The following is a 12,850-nucleotide window of genomic DNA, read 5'->3' on the forward strand; positions in this document are numbered from 1 at the left end:
AACAAACACATGAAAGGATGCTCAACATTCCTAATCCTTAGAGAAATGCAAGTCAAAACTTCAATGAGGTATCACTTCACCCGGGTCAGAATGTCAATCATGTAAAAATCTACAAAGAATAAATGCTGGAGAGGGTGTGGAGAAAAGGGAACCCTCTTGTATTGTTGGTGGGAATGTAAATTGATGCAGCCACTATGATGAGAACAGTATGGAGGTTCCTTAAAAAACTAAAAACAGAACTACCATATGACCCAGCAATCCCACTACTGGGCTATACCCTGAGAAAACCATAATTCAAAAATAGTCATGTACCACAATGTTCATTGCAGCACTATTTATAATAGCCAGGACATGGAAGCAACCTAAGTGTCCATTGACAGATGAAGTGGATAAAGAAGATGTGGGACATATATACAATGGAATATTACTCAGCCATAAAAAGAAATGAAATTGAGTTATTTGTAGTGAGGTGGATGGACTTAGAGTCTGTGAAACACAGTGAAGTCAGAAAGAGAAAAACAAATACCCTATGCTAACACATATATATGGGATTTAAAAAAAGAAAAGGTTCTGAAGAACCTAGGGGCAGGACAGCAATAAAGACTCAGACGTAGAGAATGGACTTGAGGACACAGGGAGAAGGAGGGGTAAGCTGGGACAAAGTGAGAGAGTGGCATGGAGATATATACACTACCAAATGTGAAATAGATAGCTAGTGGGAAGCAACTGCATAGCACAGGGAGATTAGTTCCATGCTTTGTGACCACCTAGAGAGGTGGGATAGGGAGGGTGGGAGGGAGACTCAAGAGGGAGGATATTTGGGGATATATATATATGTATAGCTGATTCACTTTGTTATAAAGGAGAAACTAACACACCATTGTAAAGCAATTATACTCCAATAAAGATGTTAAAGAAGAAAAAAAAAACATGACTTCAGGGGTCCTAAAAGTTCATACTCCCTCTCCTTAATTGTAACTGGCAATAAAATAATAGTAACAACCACACACACTCATGCAAATTCTTGGTATCTTCACTTATGGCTACTGACCATGGTCAAGTTGTTGATACTGTCTGTGTTGTTTCAGTTTCCACAATGAGTATAATAGTAATAAATAGTAGTGAAATGGGACTTCCCTGGTGGCGCAGTGGTTAAGAATCCACCTGCCAATGCAGGGCACATGGGTTCACGCCCTGGTCTGGGAAGATCAAGGCCTGCAGACCCTCACTTTCACCCTGATTTCTCCCTCTTTTAAATACCTAGACCTCCTGTTACCTGCACCATTTATGAGGCATTTACCACGTATTTATTCTTTTATTCATCCAGCAACTCATGGGCTAGGTACTGCGAACATAGAAGTGACTAAAATAGATACAGTCACCACATTCATGGGTCCTATGGCCTGGGGAGGGAGACAGACATTCAACAAACGTGCAAGCACATAATTATTTAATCCAGCTGTGCTAAGTGCTATCAAGACAAAGTGTGGCATGCACTGAGAACCTGTCACAGAGGAAGCTCACCTAGCCTGCAGAGTCAAGAAAGGTTTCTTTGAGGAAGTGACATTCAAGTTGAGGCTTAAAGGATACACTGCTTTCTACTGTCACCATAGACAATAAATGTTTATTTAGGATCTATAACCTAGGTGGAATGTCAAGGCACATGTACTTACAGAAAAAATAGCCGCAGGAGGTAGCACTACCAAGGGAACAGAATGTACCTTCTACCGATGATTGGAATCCCGGAAGGTTAGAGACCGTCTTAGAAACATTTTATATAAAGTATGAGATTTGAGCAGGGCCTTAACTGGAAAGGTGGAACTAAGACAAGGATGGGGGAAAAGAGGAATTCTTGATAGGGGAAAATATAAACATATGGGCAGAGATAGGAAAAGGCAAGACATTTAGACAGGTTGCTTGAATCAAGGAGTGACATAGGAAAGTAATTAAAGACAAAGAGTGGGGTCATAGAGGGGCTTGCTTTATCTTACATGGAATTTTCTTCCTTCTTTGAAGGAATGGCCTTCTTTGAGACTCTCATGAAAGCCTTGGACCCCTCCTCATAAGAAAGAAAGAAAAGAAAAGAAAAGAAAAGAAAGAAAGAAAGAAAGACAGACAGACAGAAAGAAAGAAAGAAAGGAAGAAAGGAAGAAGGGAGGGAGGGAGGGAGGGAAGGAAGGAAGGAAGGAAGGAAGGAAGGAAGAAAGAAAGAAAGAAAAAGAAAAAAGGAAAGAGCATTCATAAAGCTGCATACAATTTCAGGGGTTCACAATCCCCCTGAACTCCCATTTAGGAACCCCTGCTATAAGCAAGTAGCACTGAAAGGGTGTGAGTGAAGGAAAGGCAGCACGTTTCAGACCATGTTTAGAAGCCTTCACTTTCCTGAGAGGCTAACAGCTGTTGGCAGTGAGGTTAATTGAGAAACTATTGCAATATAATGCTAGCCAGAGCTCATACCGCCCTAGGCTAAGGTAGCAGCTTTAGGCACTCATTAATTAAGTAAACTAATATTTATCGAGAGCTCACTCTGAGACAGGCCTGGTTCTATTAATGAAGAAAAAAAGATCACTGCTGTCAAGGAGCTCCAAGCTGGGCAGGATCAGAAAGGTAAGCAGCCACAGACGTCGAGGGAATCAGAGCAGTAGCAGATTGTCTTAACCAGAACTTGCCACTGCCCATTCCCTACAGAATTAAGTCAAAGTCTTTAATATCTTGTTCAAGGCATTTCACAAAATAGCCACATCTCACTTTTCTGCTGTCATTTCCACTTAGGCCTGCATGACAGCTTCTTTCAACACGCACCTGCACCCTGCAGGGTGGCCACACGGGACTCTTGACTATCTTTTGACACTGCTTTGCCTTTTCCTGCCTCTGTTCTGTCAGTATTTTCCTCCCACCAGCTGTGCCTGGTCAAATGCCTACCCATTACCCATGCTTCAAGGCCCAGTTGAGGTGTTGCCTTCCTTGAAGCTTTGTGGAGTCTCCCCATTCATTCTGCCCTGATTTACTGTGTGTGCCTCACTCTCCCCCAGTACTCAGTAAGCTGGAGAGGGCAGGGTGTCATCCTTTGATCTCATCCTGGGAAGTGCCCAGTTCCTGTGCTGACAGGTGCTCAATATATACACTGAACCGAAAGGCAGGGGCTTGGTGAGAGAACAGGGCCAAGGGAGCTTTGGAAGCCATCATCCAAGCCTTGGTGGTTGGCATCAGAAAAGGTAAACTTCCTATTCACCTCTTCCTGGAAGAATTCACCCTGTAGGGAGGGAGGGAGGCCATCCCCGGCACACACCATGCGCTCAGTAAATACGGGTTTAAAAATATAGGACATTCAGATCCAGGTAACTTAGATCACCCTGTTTATAATGATGGCGGTTCCCACAGGCTGAGGATAAATTCTACTCTCACAATGACCAGTTTTGGATGCAGACTTCCACATTTCTATTGGATTATTATTGTTGCTGTTTAATTATTAAGAAAAGAGCTTACTTGCAAAAGCCAAATGGTTATAAAGCCTAATCATCCTCGGAAGTATTATAGGGTCACTCGAATAGCTCTTGCTTTTAATTCTTTAACAACTGTGGGTCGAACCTCATTGTCCCATTACCTCACCTTTGTTTGCACTATCAAAATACGCAAGACGTTGCCAAGGACGACTGAATTCTTTGGCTCGACCGCAGCTGTAACAGGATGGGTGCACATTTCCCTCTTTGGGGTACGAGGGGATGTGGGTGCCTTCCCAGGCCAACCGTGCAAAAGGAAGAAGTCTTGCCTGACTGAGGGGGGCTAGGCAGAAATCAAGGTCCTAAAATGAACACTCACCAGGGCAGTGCCAAGTCCCAGCAAGGGCCGCGTCTCCTCAACTTTACTGAAGAAGCGGCGGGCCGCAGGCCCCCCTCATCCGTTAGTCTGGGTGACGCTCTGCCCTCTGGCCTGACGCTCACCACCCGCCTCCTCGCGGGGCCGCCCTTCGCAGGTGCGCAGAGCTCCTTACGCATCGTCTTCCCGCCTTGTATCCGCACCGCCCCCCCCACCACGCCCTGGGACCGAGGACGTGCTGATCCGATTGGCCGAGGGCGGCGGGGGCGGGTCCGGAGCACCGGGGGAAGCCAGGGGCCAAAGGCGCTAGCGGGGCTGACTGCGCGCAGCGGGAGTGCTGGGTGCTGAGTGCCCCCGAGGACTCGACTGACCCGCCCGAGCCGGCTCAGGATGAGGACGCGCTGGGTCACCCCTCTCCGTGCGGCGGAGCTGCTCGTGCTGCTCCTCCCGTGCTTCGGTCTGGTGGAGCCCTCTGACCGCTCAGGTAACCGCGGGCGCGTCCGCTCGCCGGCCGGCTAGGGACCTCGACGTTGCCAGGCCGGCTGACTTTCCTCAGTTCGGGTTAGGGCTGCGCTCCGGCGTCACGTCACCTCTGCTTTGCTAGGGGCTGGAGCCGGACAAGTGAGCCGAAGGGAGGTCCAGGGAGAAGCAGCTCCATTACCCCCCGGGGTCCCGGAGGAGGGCTGGGTGGGGCGTGGGAGCGCCGGGCTTTTCTCGTGCTGAGGGCGAGGAGTCCACCGTAGCGGAGGCACCCAGAGTCTTTTCAGAACGAGGCTCCCGCTCCTTCCTCGTCCTCTCTCCTCTAAAATCTTGCTTCCCTAGAGTATAGGGCTCCTTAACACCCCCCCCCAAGCCCCATCCCGCCCATCTCGCCCCTCCTTCGTCCCTTGGTCACCTTGGCCACTCAATGTCAAGAGGAGCTTTCCACCCACAGCGCCAGAATGAGTAACGATGCCCTGACTTCACTGCGCTCATGGTGCACATCAAAAAGCCATGTCTCCTCCGGTGACCATGGCCGTGACTCTGTTATGATGCCCTCCCCCAGTGCCTCGAGCAGCGAGCGTTTCTTCTACTTGGCTTATCAGCTCCAGACGACCGCCCCATGCCCTACCCCAGAGGCCGGTGGTCCCGCGGTGGAGCTCGGGTTGCTTGCCCGGAGACCTCCTGCCTGTCGCTTCAGAAGCAGGACCAGGATCGCTGATGCTCTGGGCAGTGCTTGCCGCACCAACCCCTTCGCAGCACCTGGAGTATGCTTTTACTTTCTCTTTTTGCCTTGGCCAAAGGTGCGCTGAGGATTTTGTTTCTTAGTCTGGCCGCTTAATAGGCAATCCATGAGCCGTCCCTACCTATCACTTCCGTCATCTTGTCTAGATGAGGAAGTAAAAGATGGTCGAGGGAGTTTTTGAAAAGCTTCAGTTTGCTTGTGGCATTTACTTTCTTTGCAGCTAAACTAAGTTACTATCTGAGTTATAGTTTGTTCAGCGTATGAGTGGCATCGTCTTATCTACATCCAGAACTTTTTAGTTGACCCTGTGCTGATTCACATTTCTGTGTTCTTTGATCCTCCATGTTGGAAACTACCTAAAGGCCTTTACTGCTGTGAGAAATTCTGTTCTGCCTGCCCCCTAATCCAGAGAGAAAATTTTCACCGCAGCGACTAACTATAGTCAAAACACTCTAGCCTTTCAATCACTATACTCTTGGTTTCCATCTACATTTGCTTTAGTCTTATCTGTTTTGTCTCCCCCATAGAACTCAAGACTTCCTTAATTTTTGCAGTCTCTGCAATCCCTGGCCTTTCTCATTAACCCAAAGCAAAGAGCACCAGCTTAACGCCATTCTTCCTGCACTAGGTCCTCGCAGGTATTTGTTTTCCTGCATCCTTCCCCACCTTGAGCAGCTGCTCTGATCAGCTTACACGCACCATCAGACCAGACTTGTGGCCCTATTAAGGGAAGCGCTGGAATTTTGAAACCCTAGCCACTTGGGTAGCTTGTTGGCAGTATGCCGGCTTCATGATGCTGGTGATGGCGTGCACTCCATCCCATGTACGCAGCTAGGTTTGCGCAGGTGGTCTCCATTGCTCAGACGCTGGAGGAGTACCTCTGTGTCCTTGGGGAAATGCCAATTGCTTAGTTAACTTTTTTTGCCTCCTTGGAGAGCCAGCAGCTTGAAGTAAACTCATTCTTCAGGGACTTCTGAGGTTCTCACCAGCCCACACCACCCAGTCTGAACCCCATGACTTTCTGACTGCTAGTACACTGATGTGGACCCAGGTGTCACTTCAGGACCTGTGTTTTGTTTGTTTGTTTTGGCTTTATTTATTTATTTTTGGCTGAGTTGGGTCTCCCCGCTGCTGCACGCAGGAGGACCTGTTTTTGAACTGGCAAATCCAGACTTCTGAGTCTCTCCTAGTGTACACTCTGTGCACACATGGTAGCAGCTCCACAAAATGCTTAGCAGTGTGGGCTGTGGAAGTTCCCCTGAAACTAAAAAAGCTGCAGTCTTCATCCTTCTTGCCTTCCCAAGCCATCTCTTCTCCATTTGTCTGTGGTTACAAAAAGTTGAGGTCCAACTTCTCTTTGGAATGTGCAGAACTCTTTGGTTTAGGGCTTGTAACAAAGGAGTTACTTCACAATCAGACAATAAGAAATAGTTTTCCTGTGATGGTCTAAAAATTCATTTTCAATTATGATAATGCTATGTAGCCATTTCCTCTCAAACACCAGTAAAATGTTTATATAAAACGAAACATTAAAAAGTGCTGCTAGAGGTGTTGAGGCTTCTTTTCATCAACCTCTGTCTTTTAGACTTGTCCCAATATTGTATTTGTAGGTAAATATTAAAATTCCATTTAGGGCCAGTATAAAGTGAACAAGATGCAATATAGGGCTATCAATAAAGAATCTGTTTTATAAATTGCTCTGCAATCACCTTTTCAAAGTGTAATACATTTCTGATATATGTCATAGACCCTTATTAAACAAATTTTCGAAATAAATTATTTTCACACCTTCTTAGTTCTTCTTCCCACTCTTCAACCTACCCTCCCAATAGGGTCACAAGACTGGGGCAGACTGAACGCTTCTTCTTAAGGGTAAAGAAAGATAGGGGAAAACATCATGAGTACAAGACTCTCCCTACGTTATGTATTTTTTATGTACGAATGCTTACACATACATCATGTATGAAGGCTAATAACAAGTTTCCTTAAATCATATCAATAATTAATGTATTTGCTAAGTGATCACTATAGGTGTCAAGCATTGATATTACATACTTGGTTAAAAGACAGATTTAGAATGAGGCAAGTATCTATAATCACAGATGTTTGCGATTAGGTAAGAAGCTTGGCAATTCCTATTCAATGTAGCTACTCCACACCTCTCCTGTAGTCTTTCAGAGGTCCTACAAGCTTGTTAAGTCCATGGGTGTCCTAAAAGTTAAACATACAGTAAATGGGAAAGGTTAAATTTTTTTTCTCTTCTAAAGAGTACTTATAAAGCAGCACTGTCACTTAAGTGCACATGCCCAATACAGATGGAATTCAAATGACCTAAAATTCTACTAGCATGACATAATAAAGTTGTGGACATCTGTTTAAGAACAATATGCAATGAACTTAGCACAGGCCTGTAAAGCCTACAAGGCTAGAAAAACTCAGTTAGTAGAAGCATAGGATGTTAGTACTGGAAGTGACTTAGATTTCTTATATCCACTGCTTTCATCTTACATTTGGAGATTAGAAGACCCTGAGGAGATTAATTGACTTCCCCAAGGTCTCCCAGCTAACCAATAGCAGAGGTAAGTCTTCAGTCTAGGACCCTAACTCCTTATTCCACTGCTCTTTCCACTATTCTAAGAGCTGTAGCTAATCCATTGCATTCTGCAAAGGCAACTTAGAAAATCTAGAAATCCAGATTGCAAAGGTAGGCAAAGCTGGGGTCAAAGGGCACAGAGCAAAGTGCCCAGGAAAGATTATAATGTGCAGAGAGATTATAGGGCAAGAGAGGGGACGGTTCCAGCAGGGGTGGCCACCGCCCACTCTCCTGCAGAAGCAGACTTCTTTTTTTCTGCGGTAATTCCTGATACTTTGGAACACAGGAGAGGTGAGAGGGAATAGGTTGGGAAAGAGGTACATCACAGTCTGATAATCTTCTAAAATAGTACATTTTCCTTTTTTTTGTTAACTATCCTTCCAAGCTGTGCCCATAAAATAGAGAATGGCAGAGTGATGTCAAAGAAGAGTGAGGGATGGAAGCTGCTATCCAAACAGATCTAGCTGCAACCCTAGGCAGTATTTTAAAATACCAATTTGAAAGCAGAAATAAAGTTTTAAAGGATTTTGTTCTTGTTCCTGTTGTTTCTCTTGGTGCTGCTACTGCTTTTTTTTTTTCTTTTGCGGTACGCGGGCCTCTCACGGTTGTGGCCTCTCCCGTTGCGGAGCACAGGCTCCAGACGCGCAGGCTCAGCCGCCATGGCTCACGGGCCCAGCCGCTCCGCGGCATGTGGGATCTTCCTGGACCGGGGCACGAAGCCGTGTCCCCTGCATCGGCAGGCGGACTCTCAACCACTGCGCCACCAGGGAAGCCCCTGCTACTGCTATTTAAAACAAACAAAACTTCCGTCCAAAGTTCAAACTGGAATTGGACTTAATTTTATAGTTGTTATTTGCATGGTGAAATTTCCCCTCAAGGCCTTACTTAGTGTGAGAATTTTTAACTCTGCAAGCCTGTGAATTATTACTAGAAAAGGTGTTTAGTGTTAGTAAAACCACTGAATGTGAGGCTGGTATCAAAATCAGAGTGCCTTTTGAGAACTAAAATCTTACAGCTCCTTCTGCTGAACCCTTTGGTTCATTGACAAAGATTCCTTACGTTTGTCTAAACTATTTCAGCTCACCAACGTGAGGTTCTGTGCTATACCTTCAAAAAGTGTTTCTTTGTCGGAAAATGTTTCTTTGTAAAAGCACTGACCAAGTTGTTCAATTGTGGTTTTCTGTAACAGATGTGACTCTTGCTCCACAAACTCAGGCGTGCAAGAAGCAGTGTACTACTTTCTTTTCATAAAATCAAATTAAGTTTTGTTCTGAGGTCCCATTCTACCAGATTAACAGAAATTCAGTTTCTGTCACTACTGAGGTCTTCCCCAGCTCATGCAAAACTGCCAGGGAAGCATTCAGGGAGATCCCTCCCTTTGCCCTCAGCTCACACTGATTACTTCTGAGTTTCCCGTTGTCCAAACCTACTGGGTCTTGAATCCTGTGGCTCAGGTGATTTCTGGAGCTCAGGTTTGACCTTCCCGGGCGATCCAGGTGGTCAGTCCCCACATCCCCTCCCCAGGGGCATCCTGTCACCTTCCTGGAGGTTCAAGAGTGGAGCTTGTCATAGGTGCCCCTACCGTCAGAACCCAGGCCACCATTTCCTCTCATCCTTTTATCTCACTATTCTGCTTCTACCCTATTTCCTCTCAGACACATTAATGTTATATAACAATTTACCCTGCTGTAGTAGCCAAAGTGTAAGCAAGACAGAATTGCAGTCCTGAATAAGCTCAGGATATCTTTCATTGACTACAGGTCACTTATCTAAAGAAGATGAAAACTAAGGAGTTTCTTCATCTTATTAAATAAGGGGGAGAAATAGTTGAGTGAATGGCAATAACAAATATGCATACTATTCTAAGTGCTTTACATGTATGAGCTCATTGTATCCTCACATCTACCCTATGAAGTACTGTTTTACAAAGGAGGAAGCTGAGGCATAGCAGGTAAATAACATCCTGATCACATGGCCGGTAAGTAGCAGAGGCAAGCTAGAAACCCAGGCAGACTGGCTCCAGAGCCCATGCTCTTACACAACACTGAACTGCCTCTCTGGCTCTCACTGTCCTCCGACCTTGTGTAGAACATTACAGTTTATACAGCTTGGAGGGTCTTAACAGTCCAGGGGTGCTCAGACTCTCCTTAGCAAACAGGGGCCAGGGCATATCAACCACATAATTCAGAATCCTGAAATGTCTTTTCTGCCTGTCTTGTCTCAGGTAATGATTCATTCACCATCGTTAATGAAAACACAGGCAAGTGCATCACGCCACTGAATGACTGGATAGTAGCAAAGGACTGTGATGAAACCAAGGACATGTTGTGGAAGTGGGTGTCCCAGCATCGACTCTTTCATTTGCAATCCCAGAAGTGCCTTGGCCTAGACATTACCAAACCCGTGGATTCCTTGAGAATGTTCAGCTGTGACTCCAATGCCATGCTGTGGTGGAAATGTGAGCACCACTCTCTGTACGGAGCTGCCCAGTACAGGTTGACTCTGAAGGGTGGACATGCCATAGCAAGTACCAATTCATCTGACGTCTGGAAAAAAGGAGGCTCAGAGGAAAACCTCTGTGCCCAGCCTTACCATGGTGAGTACTGGAGAGGCACTTTGACTCACTTGCTGCTGTATTTGGTGAAAGTGGCCTTGAACATGTACCACTGACCACAAGGAGAGTCATACACTTGTGAGGGGAGTGAGCTGGTGTTTAGTTCCAGACACCGACGTCAGTGCCATTTGCTTCCTTTAACAGGCAAGGCTAGGAGAGGTTAGGTGCCTTGTCAGAGGTCTTGCAGCCATTCTGTGGCACCCTGGGATTCGAAATCTCTCCGATGCCTGAGCATATGTACTTCCTATGATTACATCCTGAACTCCAGAGAAAAGGAAATGTTAGAGGAACAGGAAGTCCTCTACACAGGATAAAAGTCAAATGATCTAGTAAAGTTGAACCTATTCTAAGTTAGAAAAGAAGAAAGAGAAAGGAAAAAAAAAGGAAATGAATTTCTTCTTGTCTGCAGATTTGGATGTAATGGAAAAACTTTAAGAGTCTTGCGGGCTTTACTTTTATTTTTGGCATGGCTATCACACTTTGATGTTTGAATTTATGATTCAACATTTTAACAGTGGACTTCTTCCTCACTTCCTTCCAAAAATAAGTATATGAATACAGATCTTCCTCCACTAACAATGGGGTTATGTCCCTATAAACCCATCGTAAGTTGAAAATATCCTAAGTCAAAAATGCATTTAATACACTTCTAATGAACATCATAGCCTGGCCTACCTTAAATGTGCTCAGAACACTTACATTAGCCTGCAGTTGGGAAAAATCATGTACCACAAAGCTTATTTTAAAATAAAGGGTTGACTATCTCATGTAGTTTATTGAATACCGTACTGAAAGTGAAAAACAGAGTGGTGTGTGTCAGTTGTTTACCTTCATGAGCGTGTGGCTGACTGGGAGCTGTAGCTGCTGCTGCCCAGCATCATGCGAGAGGATTGTACCACGTACTGAGAGCCCAGGGAAAGACCAAATTCAAAGTACGGTTTCCATGGAATGAGTACTGCTTTCACACCATCACAAAGTCGAAAAATCATAAATCAAACCATCGTAAGTCTGAAACTGTTGCCTTTGGGGGAGCTGATCATGAACTTTGTTTTGAGTCTAGAGACTCAGTGATAACAAATTTCTGAGTTTAGAAAGAAAGAGTAGATTCATTTTTTAAACCTCTAAATGTAAATTACCCAAGCAAATCTTTTTTTCATTATGTTACTCTAACTTACATCAAATGTTGGTGCATATGTATATATATATATATATTTAATTATCTAAGTCTTAACTATTGTCTGTGCTCTTCTTTGTACATTTACATAGCTTTACAGAGATTTTCCTCTTCTCTTAAGCTAAATTTGGCCTCCCATTCTTCTTGTTGTCTGCACAATTTTTTCTCCTAGGGGAACCTCTTTCTGTTTCCTAGTGAAGATGCAGCAGCTTCTGAGATGTCAGGTTCTGCTGTTACGGGAAATATTAGAGAATCAGAGATGGGATTTTCCTTTTCTTTAGTCCTCATCCCTTAAGTAGTTGAAAAGTCTGCTTCTGCTAGCCACCTTCCTCCTAACCTTAAAGAGCAACTAGGCTTCCCTGGTGGCGCAGTGGTTGAGAGTCCGCCTGCCGATGCAGGGGACACGGGTTCGTGCCCTGGTTTGGGAAGATCCCACATGCCGCGGAGTGGCTGGGCCCGTGAGCCATGGCCGCTGAGCCTGTGCGTCCGGAGCCTGTGCTCCGCAACGGGAGAGGCCACAACAGTGAGAGGCCCGCGTACCGCAAAAAAAAAAAAAAAAAAAAAAAAGAGCAACTGCTTTCTGGATACCACTTAATGGCAAGCTTACATTTTGTGCTATAAAAGCCTTTCTGTAACTTGGCAGCTAAGAGAAAACATGGAACCAAACAAATTGCCTTTTGAACTGGATTTGACTTGTTTCCTTGTATTTGTTCAAGGATTAGAAAAGATAATTTTCTTGGCAGGGCTCTTTCTGTCTCCTGCTCCTAATTCTTTTGAGGGACATAGTTGTAATTATAAATTCCTCAGTCCCCAAAATGCCTTTATTTCAACGTAACTGGTTTTCTTTGTAATCCTATGTGTTTTATTTTATGCATTTATAATATTCTGCTGAGAAGGGGGCTTGTGTTCTTCACATGGCTGCCAAAGTGATCAGTAGCACAGAAAAGATTAAGAACTCACCTAGGGGACTTCCATGGTGGCACAGTGGTCAAGAATTCGCCTGCCAATGCCGTGGAGCAACTAAGCCTGTGCGCCACAACTACTGAGCCTGTGCTCTAGAGCCCGCAAACCACAACTACTGAGCCCACACACCTAGAGCCAATGAGAACAACAAGAGAAGCCACTTCAATGAGAACCCGTGCACCGCAATGAAGAGTAGCCCCGCTCGCCACAACTAGAGGAAGCCCGTGCATAGCAACGATGACCCAACACAGACAAAAATAAAATTAATTAATTAATTAATTAAAAAACAAACAAAAGGAACCCACCTAGGGTGTCACCCCAGAGAAAGCTAAACAGTGCTCACCAGCAAGAGCCCATAGGCATAGAGTGTTTCTTGACCTTAGCAAATACAGTATTTGGAACACTAAATTTCCAGATACGAAACTTAAAAATTTCTAAGAAAAGATGCATGTAGTCCTGACTTAT

General features: G+C 45.0%; 1 protein-coding gene across 3 annotated transcripts in view; it reads left to right on the top strand.

Annotated features, from left to right (window-relative positions):
• Positions 1–4,198: 4,198 nt before the first annotated feature.
• LOC132522352 (CD302 antigen) overlaps positions 4,199–12,850 on the top strand; it is a 131,277-nt gene continuing 122,625 nt past the window's right edge. For all 3 annotated transcript variants that reach the window (XM_060152803.1, XM_060152805.1, XM_060152806.1), the window contains exons 1-2: positions 4,199–4,300; positions 9,859–10,230. In XM_060152803.1, coding sequence (XP_060008786.1) covers positions 4,207–4,300; positions 9,859–10,230 — 466 coding nt within the window. In that variant the 5' untranslated portion in view covers positions 4,199–4,206. The remainder of the gene's footprint in view (positions 4,301–9,858; positions 10,231–12,850) is intronic.

Source organism: Lagenorhynchus albirostris, chromosome 6, assembly GCF_949774975.1.
Source record: "Lagenorhynchus albirostris chromosome 6, mLagAlb1.1, whole genome shotgun sequence".
In the NCBI taxonomy this organism is placed as follows: Eukaryota; Metazoa; Chordata; class Mammalia; order Artiodactyla; family Delphinidae; genus Lagenorhynchus; species Lagenorhynchus albirostris.